This window comes from Plectropomus leopardus, chromosome 23, assembly GCF_026936395.1.
Source record: "Plectropomus leopardus strain MGB_pleo_1.0 chromosome 23, ASM2693639v1, whole genome shotgun sequence".
Lineage (NCBI taxonomy): Eukaryota > Metazoa > Chordata > Actinopteri > Perciformes > Serranidae > Plectropomus > Plectropomus leopardus.
In genome coordinates, this window is record NC_142198.1 from 20,880,973 (window position 1) to 20,897,980 (window position 17,008).

General features: G+C 39.4%; 1 protein-coding gene across 2 annotated transcripts in view; it reads left to right on the forward strand.

The window, feature by feature from the left end:
* The window catches only part of exoc6b (exocyst complex component 6B), a 141,920-nt gene that overhangs the window by 16,121 nt on the left and 108,791 nt on the right, over positions 1 to 17,008 (forward strand). For both annotated transcript variants that reach the window (XM_088073991.1, XM_088073992.1), the window contains exons 7-8: positions 9,456 to 9,635; positions 13,884 to 13,952. In XM_088073991.1, coding sequence (XP_087930117.1) covers positions 9,456 to 9,635; positions 13,884 to 13,952 — 249 coding nt within the window. The remainder of the gene's footprint in view (positions 1 to 9,455; positions 9,636 to 13,883; positions 13,953 to 17,008) is intronic.

The window sequence follows — 17,008 nt, forward strand, 5'->3', positions numbered from 1 at the left end:
AGGGCTTTAAATTAGGAACTTAAACATTGCTAAGTTCATTTTTTTTCTGGACATTTCTTTGGACTTTTCTCTGTTTATTAGAATATTCAGAGTTTTGATTCTTTAGTTTCCTGAGGGCAGAGATTTGTCTTTGTCAGACATTCACGTATTTATTTTGTCCGCTAGGTGTCACCAGAGGATCATCTCTCACTCTCTGTCCAAAACTTGCTGCTCCTGGTTGGTCAGTGATTAAAGGAGCAGCAAACTCTCCTTTCAGTCAGAGAAACATAACGAATGCAGATGCGTCCCCACAGAGCACGAGGGGTCACTGAATGGCCTGAGGTCTGTGAAAATGACCGCATCATTCACAGTCACTCTGGGTCTCAACACAACTGAACAACCAGGAGATTTTGGAGGCAGGACTCTCCACTGACATCAAAATGAGGGACTGTCTTTTGAAAGAAGTGTCCTGAAACTTGAGAAATCAATGACAAGATGCATTGAAGATGTATTTAAGGCTTATAAAGACCCGTGCACTCAGGTCACCCTCTGTTAGGTTCAAATGTTTGTTTGAATGCCGTGACAATAGATCAGTGATGATCAAATTATGACCTGTGAGCCAAAACTGGCCCCTGATAAGGTGCTGGGTGGCCCCCCAACCATTTTCCTGTTTACAATAAAAAAACCCAAAAAACAAGGTGCCAGTGTGCATAAAACAGCATCAAAATAGAGCTTGTTTATCAAAAAAGTGCCAGTGGAGGATCCACCGCCCTCCCAACAGAGCTACTAGCCAAGCCCCTAATGCGCCAAAATACTAGAAAGTTCTAGAAACATCCTGGAAGTCCTAGAAATGTCCAAAAACTGAGAAATGTTCCAAAATCCTAGAAACTTCCAAAAATCCTAGAGATGTCTTCGAATCCCAGAAACATCCTAAAATTTAGGAGACATGCTAAAATCTTAGAAACATCGTAAAATACTAGAAATATCCTAACATCCTCGAAATATCATTAAATCCTAGAAACATCCTAATTTTCTATTCTAGATTCTATAGATTCTGTTTTAGAAACATGCACAAATCCAAGAAATGTCCTCAAATCCAAGAAATGTCCTATAGTCCTAGACACATCCTTAAATCCTGGAAACATCCTACAAAAAATGTCCTAATATCCTAGAAATGTCCTAAATCCTTAAAAAAAACATGCTAAAATCTCAAAGCATGCATGGGGCTGCTGCGACTGACCCCTGACCTCCTGTCTTTTTGCAAAAGTGGCCCTCGAGCAAAGCAAACTGAGCGTCCCTGCTGCAGATAGAAGTTATGAAATTGAAACTCTGATGCAAGATCTTTTATTTAATCACGGAGATTAAAAAGTTTATTAAACACAGAGGAGTTACTCTCCAGACGAGCTTCATTCGCAGCACAAGTGGTCCCCACGTATCACTCCTCATCCACACACTCTGAACTTTCCGGTGACCCTCAGGTGGGGGGTCCCGGGGCCGCGGTTTGAGAATCACAGGCGTAGAAAATCCACTTGCAGTCGCTGAAGAAGCTAACCGCTAACTCCCCTAACCACTAATTACAAGGGAGATTATGGAAACCCCAGCGGTCCAGCAGTCCTGATACTGATACTGGGATTATGTTGTAGTATCAAATGTTTGGCTCACAGCGCTCAATCACAAGCCCCGCCAGTGTGTTTATGTGTGTGTGTGTGTGTGTGAACGAAGCGGACGAACATATTAGGCGCTCTCTCTCTCCTTTTGTCCCTCCTTCACCCTCTCTGCCTCTCTTTTTTCTGTCTCTCCATCTCTTTCTCTCTCAGACAGTGTGTCTCTCTGGTGTGCTCTGTTCCAAATTAGCTCTAACTCTCTGTACCCGGCCGTCGTTACAGCTCCCTCGGCCGAGGATGTGAAAATAAATAGATCTGGGGAAAGAGGAGGAGGAGGAGGAGGAGGAGGGGATGGAGGGAGGAGACGGAGGAGAGCGCAGGGCTTACAATGGAGCTATTGTCTGCTGCCACATGCCCATAGAGGAGGAAGAGGAGAGAGGGAGGAAGATGGGAGGAGAGGAAGAGGAGGAAAGGAGGTTTAAGAGAGGGAAGAGGAAGAGAGAGGGGGAAAAGGAGGTGTAAAGGGGAGAAAACGAAGGATGTAGAAGAGAGGAGGTGGATGAAAAGAAGATAGTTGGGAAGGTGGAGGTTAACCCTCTGAAACCTGAGCAAATGGGCTTGATTTCTTTAAAAAACATGAGAAGGGAGCGTCAAGCAACCACAAAAAATGGCCCAAAAAGTAGCAAGAAATTAATTTTAAAAAAGTATTAAAAAAATAAATAAAATAATAATAATAAACAAATTACAATCATATGCATAATTTTATATTTAAAATTGTGTTACAGAAAAAATAAAACAGAATATTTATCTATCTATCTTACATACATACATTATTTTTAACACTTTTCATGTCATTTTATTGTTTGATTTTGACTCTTTTTTTGTCATTTTCAGGATTTAAAAAAATATTTTTATTATATAATTATTTAGAAAAAAATCCAAAGCTTGATACAACTATCATATTATAAGTAAAATTATTTTTCAAAAATAAAAATAACATTCATTGTATTTTCTCATCTACTTGTACTTTTTACTTCATTAACTAAACTCATTTTTGGGCCATTTCTTGTAAACTGGCTCATTGCCTTCATGAATCTTGAATCATCCAAATGTTTTTATCATTCATTTGTAACTTCTTTCTGTCGTTTGCCAACTCCCCTCTTTCTCTCCTACTTCACATCACGTTTCCTTCTCTCCCTCAAGATGTTCGCCTCTCTCCTCTGCTCTCTCCATCTCCTTCCTCCTTCTCTTTTTCTTTTATTCACTTTTAGGGAAAGAGGAGTTCAAAACTTCTGCTGTGTATTCGGTAGTTTTACACACACACACACACACACACACACACACACACACACACACACACACACACACACACACACACACGCACACTAATAGGAAACAGATTGTTGGGCCTGTGAAGTGGAAGAAGATTGATTACCTGTATCTAGTTACTGAACACACACATGCGTGTGCGTGCAGCGAGGGTGGCGGAGGGCACGCGCTGGGTCGGTGTATTGAACCATCACAGCGAAAACCAGAGTAGACTGTTACAGGTCGATGTGTCGGTCACTCTGCGTGTGTGTGTATGTGTGTGTGTGTGTGTGTTGTCTGCAGAATAATGCTCCACAGTTCAATGCCTTCGGACACCATTATTTCTGGTTCAGGGTCTGCCTGCCAGAAAGTGATCTATAGTTGGGATGTCCCAGTCAGGTTGTTGCCCCGATTCTGATCTGAGTCTTTTAACACAGGGTGCCAAATTTGTAGTCAAAAAAAAGTAATGGAATTATAATTACAAGAAAAAAAACCCCAAATTTAATAATCACCAAAAAATTTAAAAGAAAAAAAACGCTAACTTTTTAAAGAAAAAAAAATTAAATAAAATGTCCAAAAAATCAAGAAAAAATGGAGGAAAAAAATCACCAAAATTTTTAAAGAAAAGAAAAGGCTTACATTTTTTATTTATTTTTAAGATAACAAGTTTTAAAATATATGTAGTCATCTCTTCCTAGACAACGTTTAAGAAAAATGACAATAAATCTGCCTTTTTTCACCTTGTATAGTTTGTACTAAATGGATCACAGTGTATCTTTGATTGTCGTTTGTCGAATCCTCCCTGGCAGTTTTCATCCTCATAACTCTTTCCTTTCACCTCGTGTTTGGCTGTGATAAATGATGTAATTTTGGTGACTTTTTAAAGAAAACGCCTTGTTTGGAAGGCATGAAGAAAATGTAATTGTTAAAATTAAAAAATAACAAAAAGAATTTAAGATAAAAAAGGCAATTTTTATTTTATCATTATTTTTATAAGAAAACATGCACATGCTTGTTTTTGCCACTAACAGGCAAGTTTTAGAAGATATTTTGTCATTTTTTCATCTTTGAGTCCAGTTCTCATCCCCAGCAGTTTGTTCTCACATGCTCTCTGGCAATTCTCATCCTCCATCTTTTCACCTCGTTTTCGTTTTCCTTTTCCCCTTCACATTTTTCCAACGCTTTTCATCTCTGCTCCTTATCTTTTTACTATGAGACTGTGCGCAAAAGATGACGTACATTCCCACACTTCAGCCTCAAGTGCCCCACCGAATGCCGCCCCTTAAGAGAAGCGCCACAAAGGACGAGTTAAAAGGGGTTTCTCTTAGTGTTGCCCGTGGATTCCTCAGGACGCACGTGCACCTGTTGAAGAATGCTAAAAAGCCGAATTCAGCCGCTAAGTGGAGTTATCTGACGTGGGTGCTGACGTCCGTATTTGCAGCGTCCCGTCCTGCAGGAATGATGCTTTTCTTCGTCATTCTCTCCTTCTGTGTTGTCTGTCTTTCGAGGGCTAGTTATGTTAATTTCTACGCAGAAAGAAAGAAAACGACCATTTGACGGATTTTAAAGGAATGCCACGTAAGGAACAGAAACAGAACAAGACTCTACGTTTTGTGTTTTTGAGGTCTGTGCCGTTTCTTTTTTTGGTAGATTATTCTGTCCTTCAGTATTCTGCCTCTTTCAAGAGTCTTGAAGACTTGAAATGAGTCATTGCTGAGCGTTTTTAGGATTATTACCTGTTCTGTTCTCGAAAGAGAGGTTACATCTCGGCACATTGTCCACATTCGCTTCCCCCTCAACCTTCGTACCAGGAACACTTGAATCGCTTTGGTTGGGGGCCACTTTGGCAAAATGTCAGGAGGCCAGGGGCCAGTCGCAGCAGCCCCATACATGTTTCTAGGATTTTAGGACATTACCCGAATTTTAGGACTTTCATGGATGTTAACATATTTCCAGGATTTGAGAACGTTTTGTGGAAATCCCTCGGAGATGAGGACTTTTCTCAGATTTTAGGATGTCTCTGGGGTTTTTTGACATTTCTAAGATTTTTGGACATTTCTACAGTTTAAGGACATTTCTTGTATGTTTGGATGTCCCTTGGATTTCAGGACCTTTCTAGGATTTTAGGACATTTGAAGTATTTTAGGACATTTCTAGGCCTTCGGGATGTTTCTAGGAGTTTTGGACATTCCTTGGATTTTTAGGACATCTATAGGAATTTTTGACCTTTCTGTGATTTTAGGAATTTTCTAGGAGTTTTGGACCTTTTTAGTATTTCAGGACTTTTCTAGGATTTCAGGAAGTTTCCAGGAGTTTAAGATGTTTCTCAGATTTTGGGACATTTCTAAGATTTTCGGACCTTTCTAGGATTTTAGGACACCGAGGCTCAGCTAGGACCTCTGTTGGGGGGTGTGGGGGATCCTCCTCTGGCACTTTATTGATAAACAACTAATAAAATGACTAATAAATCTACCTTCTACCTTCCTTCTCCAAAAACAAGCTCTGTTTCGATGCTGTTTTACTGTTGTTGCTGTTTCACTCTGACGTCTTTTTTAATACTTAAAGTGCAAAAACAGTTTCCAGTATGAATCACTTTATTTTTATTGTGAATTAGAAAATTGTCTGGGGGCCACCCCGGACCGTATCGGGGGCCAGATTTGGCCCGCGGACCGTTTGTTGAGTATCTCGCTCTCTACCAAGAAAAAGAGACTTTCCCCTGATTTATTTTGTACGAAGTGACTCATTGGTCTTGCATGCATGTGGGCATTAGATCAAAGATGGCATTGTATTCCTCCAACATTACTGATATTGTGTTTATCCGGGTCTGCGCGTACCCACCCTCCTATGAACACCAGTTTTTCTCATTACCGTTGTCATTAAAGGCACAAATCAGGACGCTTTAAGCCTCTGACGTATTTATTGACGTCTTAATCGACAGATTTAAGTGCACAGGGTAGTCTACGTGCTGGCGCCGGCGAGCAGAGGAAGCCGCAGCATTCACACCGATTTTCAAAAGGGTCTGAGGCGGATTTGGGTGTGGATGGAAAGATGCACTCAGCTTAGATCTGAGAGGGTTTCCCCAGAAAACAATATTTTCCCACAGAAATTATTTGGTGATTAGGCTGTGAAGGAAACTCGAGAACCTAAAGAGTGAGTCGCGTATGATGAACAAATCCAACAAATATCCACATTCATGTTCAGGTATTAGACTGGACCCAGTATGGAGACAAAAGTCCTTCAGCTCAGTTATCTTAATAGAGTACAACAATAGAAAATGATGCTTGTCTTCAGAGGAAGGCCTGGCAATCTCCATAAGAAACGTGACTTTGTTTTCTTTTTGTGTTGGATACAAGCTTCCATGAACTTCCAGCCAAAACTTCCTGTTTGATTATTATTATTTTTAGTGCTCCTGATCCCACACTGCCGCACGGTGCATCATTTCCCATGATATTCCCCAAATAGTGACAGACAGGACACAGGTTGCATCAGGTATTACTTTGCACATTGCATTGTTCTGTGTAAAGTCTTTCCATTCAGACTGTGTTTCCTTCTGTCTGTAGCCCACCTTTTTTATGTCTGCAGTCTCAGAATGGGCCTTTGGGGAATGATAATGCACAACAGCACGATCGATCCACGTACCGTTAAGGAAATGAGTCTGTGTTTCTTTGTTTGACAGAAAACTATGCATTTTCCTGTTATTTCTGACCATTTGAGAAACAAAAAAATTAAATTATACTTAAGAAAATGAATCCTAGCTCCATTAACCAGTAAACAAAATACTGATGGGCACTGATCTTCAACGTACAGCCAGCGGGCTAAATTTGGCCCTCGATAGGGTGCCAAATGCCCCCCCAACCATTTTCTAATTCACAATAAAAATAAAGTGATTCACACTGGGAATTGTTTTTGTATATTTAGTATACATAAGGTGCCAGAGTGCATAAAAAAAGCATGAAAATAGAGCGCCTTTGTCAAACAAAGTGCCAGTGGAGCATCAGCAGCCCCCAGCAGAGGTCCTAGCTAAGACCCTGATGTCCCAGAAACATCCTAAAATCCTATAAATGTCCTATAATCCTAGAAATCTACTAGAAACATCCTATAATTTTGCAAAAGTGGCCCCAAAGCAAAGTAAGTTGAGTGTCCCTGGAGTAGGACACATGTAGCACACAACAGGAGATTGTTTCAATATCTCAAAGACACCTTTTTGGAATTTCTTAAAATCTGGTGCAAACGCCCTCTTGGACTCAAAGATGAACTGATTAGATTTTGGTGGTAACAGTTGTCAAGGTCACTGTACCCTCGTCTGTATCGTTGTGAACACGATATCTAAAGAACTCCTTGAGGGAATTTTTTTCCACTTTGGCACAAACGTTCACCTGGACTCAAGGATGAACTAATTAGATTTTAGTGGTCAAATGTCACTGTGACCTTCAGTCTGTCTCATTTTTGTGACAGTTGCGTTATCTGAAGAACTCCTTGAGGGAATTTCTTCAAATTTGGCACAAACGTTTACCTGGAATTAAGAATAAACTGTTTAGAACTTGGTGGCCAAAGGTCATTGTGTCCTCACAAAACATGTTTTTGGCCACAACTCATGAATAGATTTGCTAATCATTGCAAAATTTCACACAAATGTCCACTAGGATAAAATGATCAAGTAATGACATCCGTACATCCAAAAGGTCAAAGGTCAGCTTCACTGTGGCATCAAAATGTTCTGCAAAAACAGTTTTCTGGCCATTATTCAGTATCATGTCTCAGAAACAGAAGTGGAGACATTTGGTCAGACACTGAATTGGTGACACTAATCTTAAAATTGTGCTGATTGTAGAGATCTTTTGTGCTGCTGAAGACGTGGATTTAAACTGTAACTGCAACTTGACTTGTTCACAAAGGCATACAACCGCAAAACAGTAATTGCAGTTCTTTGTAAATTTCAGCCAATCTCAAATTTTAAAGGTATCACTTTCAGATAATTAGCTTGAATGTACATACATTTTACAAAAACATGTAAATTTAAATGACAGTTCTGGCGCACAGAAGCACAGATCAAACGTGATCTGTCCCCGTCCCCGTCTTTCAAGTCCTCAGCTCTAATTTTATGTGCTTTGTTTTGGGTTTCATTGACTCCTCATCCTTCCTGTTCTTCCCTTCCTGTCTTGCGAATTTTCCCTCTGGTGTATTCTCGGGCGCTTTGGTAAATCACTTTTTATAGGTTGTTTCCATGACTGTTTTCAGGGGACAAGGAGTGGCAGGTTTCCCTCAAAGGTCTCAGCCAGTGAGCTCATCATCCGCAATTTCTAAGCTTTTCCCGAAATTACCGTTAATGCTTACTTCCCCGAGGGGATAACATGTTGTTTTCTTTGAGAGTTGCTTCTCCATTTCTCCTGTAAAGTGTAATTCTGGTTCATGTCAGGAGCTAGAGTCGAGTTTGGTTACAGACAGGAATGTAACTAAGTACATTTACTCAAGTATTGTAAGTACAAATTTCATGTATTTGCACTTTGAGAATTTTCTTTTCATGGCACTTTATAGTTTTACTCCACTAGATTTCAAAGGGTGGTATTATACTTATTTCACTACATTTATCTGAAAGGTTTAGTTACTTTACAATTTTTAAGATTTTTTTCATAAAAACATAGAATAATGTGTAAAGTAAGATGTTTTGTTTTAATTAAACTACTGAATTGTTTACGCAAGTACAACTGAAATGCTTAGTTTATTAATCATGTAGCTGACTGATAATGACTGAAATTACTTGGCAACTATTTTGATAAACATTTAAGTAATTTTCCTTTTTCTTTTTTAAAAAAAAAAACCTTTGAGTTTTTTGGGTGTTGTTCATTCATCTTGAATTGGGTATTTTGGCATTTATTTTAATAAACATTTAAGTCATTTTCCTGTTTTTTCTCCTCTTTTTTTTGAATAATTTAAAGTTTTTTGTGTTTCTGAATTGGGTAATTTAAAAAACATTTCTTCATTTCTTTATTTTTAATAGTTTTTTGGGTGTTTTTTATTTATACTAAATTGGGTATTTTGGTTTATTTTTTATAAATATTTAAGTCTTTTTTGTTTTTCCACCTTTTTGTAATTTAGATAATTGTTATTTATTTAAGGTTAATAAAAATATGTATTTTTAGATTTTTTATTTATATAGATTTTTCTGAATTGGCTACTTTTACTTGTCATATTAAAGTACATTTTTCTACATACTTACTTTTACTTAAGTAACATTTTTAATGCAGGCGTTTACTTGTAACAGAGAATTTTCACCGTGTGGTATTAATACTTTTTCTTAAGTAAAAGAACTGAGTACTTCCTCCACCACTGATCATTGTTATCAGCAAACATCTGGTTTTGGTGTCTGACCCTCAAAATCAAAGAGCTTCCACTGCTCTGAACTTGAGCCAAAAGCTAAATGCATCAAGCTCCCTTTCTTCCTCTGCGGCTTCTGAAAGGTGTTCTGGGAAATGTAGGAAATAACTGAAGTAGAAGCAAACAAAAAGTGATTTCCAAGGGTTGAATCTGACCTGATGGCTCCTCTGATTCTGTGTCGTGCTTCAGGCCCAGCTGCAGCGCTCGTTGGACAGCTCCGTCTCCACGCAGCCCCGGGCCCTGATTAGCCGACGCGGCAGAAAGGAGGAGGCGGCGGCGAGGACGGACAGCGACGGACATGGTGGCAGTCCGCTGTCGGAGCAGGACTCTGGAATTCTGGATGTGGAGGATGAAGAGGAGGATGATGAAGTGAGAAAACTACTAATGCAAACACACACACACACACACACACACACACACACACACACACACACACACACACACACACACAAATATTGAAGCACATGGTCGAATTTTACCTAATTTGAAGAAAAGTGAAGGACTTTTTCTCTGTTCTTTTAAGCTACATAATAAGGAAAGGATGTTTTATCCAGACTCCTAATCTCCAAAATGTGTCTGTTTGTCCGTCCAGTCTGTCCCATTCACCTCTGATTGGTTATTTGCACTATGACCTCCGACCCTGATAATCTCTTGTCCGTTTTGACCAGCCCCCCCCCCACATTTAGGTCCTTGCTAAGCACTTAATGTCCCAAAACATTAGAGATATCTTAAAATCTTAGAAACTTCCTAAAATCTGAGAAATGTCCAAATGTCCTAGAAATGTCCTGAAATACTAGAAACACCTAAAATCCTACAAATGTCCTAAAATCCGAGAAATGTCCTGAAATCTTTGAAATGTCCTGAAAATTGGAGAAACATCCTAATATTACGGAAATGTCCTAAAATTCCTTAAAATATCCTATAATCGGGGAAATGCCCTAAAATCCTTGAAACGTACTAAAATTCTAGAAACGTCCTAAAATTCTTAAAATGTCCTTAAAGCCTAAAAACATCCTAAAATCCTAAAAATGCCCTGGAATCCTAGAAATGTCCTAAAATTCCTTAAAATATCCTTAAATCTGAGGAATGTCCTAAAATCATAGAAATGTCCTGAAATCCAAGAAACGTCCCCAAATTCTTAAAATGTCCTTAAAGCCTAAAAACATCCTAAAATCCTTTAAATACCCTCAAATCCTAGAAATGTCCTAAAATTCCTAAAAATATCCTAAAATCTGAGGAATGTCCTAAAATCATAGAAATGTCCTGATATCCAAGAAATGTCCTTAAATTCTTAAAATGTCCTTAAACCCTAAAAACAACCTAAAATCCTTTAAATAACCTCAAATCCTAGAAATGTCCTACAATCCTAGAAATGTAATAAAATCTGAGAAGCGTCCAAACATCCTAATTTTTTGTACAAATGTGGCCTTGAGGGCTGGTTTAATTGTTTTTATATTATACGACATTGTCTCAGGCGTGCGGGATGATGTTTAAAATCGTAATGTCTTAATTAAAACGGCGCAGCAGTCCATCATATGTTTGTCCCCGTGTTACGCAGCGATCACACACAGTTACACCGGTTTAACACAGTCGCTGGTTTGCGGACATCAATAACATGTTTACAGAGCAAAGATGAACTGACAGAAACTCAAAGTGTTTGGGCCCTGAACTCTTGAAGTCATCCCTCGCGGGATCACGAGTCCTTTTTGTTGTTCACGTTCAAGGAAAGCAAAGTACAATGAAGCTGGAGAGAATAGAGCTGAACTTGTCACCCCCGCGCTGCCATTCTGTTTTAAGGTCCCTGTCGTCCCCTCGGCTTATTTACGTCCTGTAAACTCGACTCAACCTTCTTCACGGGAAGACCTTGGCTCCGAACAAAGGCCTGACCCCGCGGTTCGCCAGAGGTTACGACCGCGTTGGCGCCGACGGCTGCGGTGATGCCAACCATTGGCATCCCGTCTCCTCCCGCCTTCCCTGCCCTTCCCCTCATTTACAGTCGTCCCCCTGTGTCTCTGCGTCCTTTTTTTCTCCCTGTGTTTCTTTTCTTGTCCTCTTTTTTTTTTTTTTTTACCTTTTTTCTTCTCTTTTTCCTAAATTCTGACTCTGTTTACTTTCTCGTCTCTCTTCTCTTTTCTTGTCTTCCATTTACTCCATCATCTCATTTTTTCCTCTTTTTTCTCTGCCTGTCTTTCTGTCTCTGGTTTGTTCCTGGTCGTCTTTTCTTGCACATCAGGGATACTCAACATGCTCTGCTTGGAAAGTGACAGGAAGCCAGGGGACATTTCTCAAATTGTAGGACATTTCTAGGATTTTAGGACATTTCTCAGATATGAGGACATTTCTCATATTTAAGGACATTTGTTGGATTTTAGGACAATACTAGGATTTTAAGACATTTCGCAGATTTTAAGGCATTTCACAGATTTTAAGGCATTTCACAGATTTTAAGACATTTCGCAGATTTTAGGACATTTCTATGATTTTGGGACATTTCTAGGGCTTGAGGACGTTTCTAAGATTTTTAGAGGATGGTTGGGGAGCGAGCTGGAATCCTGTTGGCATTGCGCAGGCTTCCTTATGTTTAAATTTCACATCTTTTTTAAAAATTTCATCAGTCTTTGATCTTTGCGTACCTGTGTCTTTGTCTCACAATCATGATTCCTCCAGTCCACAACCCTCCTCAATCCGTCTTCTCCGTGTCCATCCCTCCTCTCCCTCCACCTCTGCCTTTAAGTGGTCTTTGTTTGTTCTTCTTGTCTCTGGACTCTGTGTATGTTTGTGTGTGTGTGTGTGTGTGTGTGTATGTGTATGTGCGGTTACATCAAAGCTGGCATTGTGTTGCTGCGCCTCCTATGATTTTTTTTTTTTACATAAAGCAAACTTCCCAGAGGGCAAGAGGGCACATGGTTTTTTGCTTTGCTTTGTGTGTGTGTGTGTGTGTGTGTGTGTGTGTGTGTGTGTGTGTGTGTGTTAAACTGGGTAAATTGCCACTGTGTTGTTCTCCGGAAGACAGAGGATGTGGTCAGGGAGGAAAGAGGTGGAATGTGGGATGGTTAGACGGAGGGGTAGATGGAAAGAAAAAGAGGTATGAACGTCTGGTGACACTGTCAGAAGACTTTCAGACAAAATAATGAAGTGCTGCAGAGCACTTCGTCTTCCTATCTCTCTTTCTCTTTCTTTCTCTCTTTCTTTCTTTCTCTTTCTCTCTGTCTTTATTTCTCTGTTGGCAGTTTCTCTGTTTGTTTAGAAAACCTAACCTGAGAAGCAATTATTGCCATTCTGAGCTTTCAGTTTTTGCCAAACATATAACTTAAATGCAGAATGAGTATGAATTATCTGTTAACAAACACAACATTTAAAGTTTGCTCCTCCTCTCCGGCTCACGACGAGTCACCTCCGTGTAGCTCTTCATCATCTCATCCTCTCCTTTAGTGCTCGGCGGCAAAAATGAAGGCCAAACAGATTTAGAGCCTTTTTGTACATCCGTACATCTGCCCTTTCTCGTAAACAAGATATCTCAAGAATGCCCTGAGGGAATTGGTTCAAATTGTGCACAAACTTTCAGGTTAATATCTAAACCAGGCTTACTGGTTAGATATTGGTGGTCATAGGTCAAAGGTCACGGTCAATGTGAGCTTGCATCTGTCTCATTCTTGTGAAAGCAACATCTCAAGATCAACTTGAGGAATTTTTTTTCAAATTTGGCACAAACTTTCTCTCGGACTTTAAGCGTGAACAGATTTTTTTTTTGTTGTCAGAGGTCAAGGTGACTGACATTGCATGTCAGTCTTGTGAATGTGATATATCATGAGCCCTCTATGGGAATTGCTTCAAATTAAGCACAAACCTTCAGCTGGACTCAAAGATGAACTGGTTAGATATTGATGGTCAAAGGTCAAGGTTAATGTGGGCTTGCGTTTGTCTCGTTCTTGTAAAAGCAATATCTCAAGAGCACCTTGAGGGAATTTTTTTCAAATTTGGCACAAATGTTTCTTGGACTCAAGGATGAACAGATTAGATTTTCGTGGTCAAAGGTCAAGGTCAATGTGACCTTCTTGTGAAGTTGATATCTCAAAAGCACCATGAGGGAATTTCTTCAAATTTGACACAAATGTCCTCATATACTTAACCACCAGATTAGAATTTGGTGGTCAAAAGTCAAGGTCAATGTGAACTTTCTCGTGACCCAATTTCTTAAAATCGCCTTGAAGGAGTTAACTCAAATTTGGCTCAAAGGTCCACTTTCACTCAAGAATGAACTGATTAGAATTTTTTCATTAAAGGTCAAGGTCACTGTGACCTCACTAACCATGTTTTTGGCCATAACTTAAGCATTTATCGGCCAATTCTGACAAAATTTCACACAAATGTGTGACTGGATATAATGATTAAACTGTGAGATATTATATATCCGAGAGTACAAAAATCAACTGTGACATCGTAACGTTCTGCAAAAACACTTTTTTGTCCTTTACTCATGAATCCGAACCAGAAGAGGAGACCTTTGGTCAGATACTTTAACCGCTAATCTTGAAACCGTGCTGATCGTAGATTGTATCGACATATCTCTTGGTGTTTAGTTCATGAGGTGACGTCCACTCGTGTTTCTCTTTTTAGGTTCCAGGAGCTCAGGATTTGGTGGATTTCTCTCCAGTTTACCGCTGTCTGCACATCTACACTGTGCTGGTGAGTTAATCCTCTTCTTTGTTTCTTTTTCTTACGTATGTCTGCAACTTTTCGTCCTTTTTTATCTGTCTGCAACATGATTTTTTTAATCCTCGACTAGATCCACAAGTACTGAAGTTTGCAGCCAAACTGTTAACAATTAACCACCTCTAATATCTCTGTCCCACCACACACAGTCGCTAACATTATAAACATGTATTAAGATTCGCCCAAATTCAAAACTTCTGATTCTGTTTTATTTGAAGGTTAGTTTCTTTTTGTTTAGTTTTTCTTACTGTGAATAAACACGATGCATTGTGATAAAATTCAATTAAACTTTTATTGACATTAAAGTTGCCTAAAACAAAACTTGGGATTGTATTGTATATTGTATTTCCTCAACTCAAAATCAAGGAATAAGGATACAGAACGGGACACGTTTTTTATGCTTCCCCCGAATATGATTGAATTCATTTTGTTTTATTTCACGCCAGTTTTGGCTCTGAAAATGCATCATATCATGATGTGCATCTTTTGTAGTTGTAACTTAAAAAATACAAAATGTGATGATAGAAAGAAAAACAAAATATCCCAACTTGCACTGTAATTTTTTTTCTAAGAAAAGTCAGATGCTATGACGGTTTTAGGATTTCGGGACATTTCTAGGATTTGAGGATATTCTAGAATTTTTGGACATTTGTAAGATTTTAGGATTTTTCTAGGATTTTAGGACGATTATAGACATTTTGGACATCTTTAGGATTTTAGTGTTTCTTTGGTTTAAGGACGTTTTTTGGATTTTAGGATATTTATAGCATTTTAGGACATTTATTGGAATTTTGGACATTTGGTGGATTTTAGGACATTTCTAGGATTTTAGGATGTTTTTAACATTTTAGAAGGTTTTTGGGAGTTTGGACATTTCTAGGATTTTGTGATGTTTCTGGCTCTTTTTTGATTAAAAAAAAACAATTAACAGTGTTAATCACTTTATTTTTATTGTGAGTTTAAAAAATGGTTGGGGGGCCACCCGGCATCCTATCAGGGGCCAGATTTGGCCCACGGGTCATAAGTTGAGTATCACTGATGTAATGCAACCTGAGATATCAGAGGGCCAAAATCAGCTCCCTTGTCTCGGGGTAAACGGTGCGGTGTGTCGTCACAGCGCTCAGCCTTGAAGCTTTCTGCACAGAGAGGTGCACGATGCTGTGAGACGAGGCCTCCGGCTCGAGCCTGGCTTCACTCCAGCCAGCCGGCTGCAGTGTGTGTGTGTGTGTGTGTGTGTGTGTGTGTGTGTGTGTGTGTGTGTGTGTGTGTGTGTGTGTGTCTCATCTCAGTTAGAGCGAAAGCGACATGGGTGGAGGTGTTGACTGGGCCATGACTGGGTTAGATGCACATTTGGGGTCTGTGTGTGTGTGTGTGTGTGTGTGTGTGTGTGTGTGTGTGTGTGTGTGTGTGTGTGTGTGTGTGTGTGTGTGTGTGTGTGTGTGTGTGTGTGTGTGTGTGTCTGCAGTGTGCCTGTGTGACCGGGCCAATGGGGCCAGAAGGTCGGCTGTTTCTGTTCATATTGTGTGTGTGTGTGTGTGTGTGTGTGTGTGTGTGTGTGTGAGTTTGTGTGTGTGTTTGGGGGAGCTCTCTGGCAGGGGGACAGGAAGTGCATGAACTTTGACAGGAAGGAGAAAATGAACGGGCAAAAGAGCGATGGAGGGAGGGAGCCGAAAGGGAGAGTGAGGTTAGAGAGAGGGTAAAGGGGGCGAGATGGTGGAGGGAGCAGAAGGAAAGAAGGAGATTTGGAGAGCGAGGTTTCATGATGGAGGACGACAGGAAAGACGGGTCGGAAAAGTTCAAAGGGGTGAGAACGGGGAAGATTTCACACTGGTGAGGGAGGGGTTAAAAAAGGTTTTGGTTTGGCTGTTTCAGCGTCAGCATCGTGTGATATTAGAGTCATGACAGGATGTTCAAGCAGCTCCGATATTTGACATTTTAACGATCAGCAGGAAAAATCATGTTTTTGCTCGTGAACTCTTACAGCCGCCCTCTCGAGTCCCTTAATTAACCCTTCGAGGACTGTTTGGTGCATTTAACGCACTTTTCGTTCTTCATTTTTTGATAATTGTGTGTGTGTTCATGCATATGTGATAAATGTAGTCCAGATTGTGTATTTGAGTGTAATCAGTGAATTTCCAGCTCAGCTCCTACAATAAGTCTAAAATACACTGTGGAAACTAAATAGTTACATTCAGACTGTTCAGGTCCAAAAATGCTCCATTGAAACCCATTCAAACTGACATTTTTGATCCCACAGCCATCAAAGCAGAAAAACATGACTTGTATTATTTCTGGGTGTCATTCTGGGCTTTTGACTCTGAATTTGTCATTTTGACTATTTTCCACCTGATGAGGTCATTTTGACCATATTTGGCATATGGAGGAAATACATGCTATTTCCACCAGGTGACCTGTCACAGTCAATGTAGCTGCTGATCACTGACATATCCCAGACTGTGATAATAAGACAAAATCTACTTACCATGTATTATATTAAAAATAATTCCCATTTTATGTTTTCATTGTTATTATTATTATTATTATTATTATTATTATTATTATTATTATTATTATTATTATTATTGTTATTGTTATTATTATTATTATTACTATTATTATTATTATTATTATTATTATTATTATTCCATTAAAATCATTGTGGCATCATGACAAAAACCTGGCATTTAAAGGGTTAACCGATCTATGGTCTACAGATAATTTTATTTTTCAAATCTATACGCAATTCTTGGAACATTTCTTGCCAAGTTGCTTATGGCCGCTCTGCTTTTTCCCGTTTTTTGTCCCCGAAATTGCAGCAATAAAGGTGAGTTTCAAAGGGTGAAACACTTGTGACGGGTGTCGGAAAAGATGCAGAAGAAAAGTGATGGCGCTCCGGGATTCAAAGGGTTTAAAGTGTTTTAAATCCAGTTTCTTTAAATCCAGTTTCCATGCTGTCAGTATTCATATTCCCCATTTTAGTGTGCGCACTGTAACGACCTTTCAAATTAAGAGCAAAGAAAGTGGAAGCA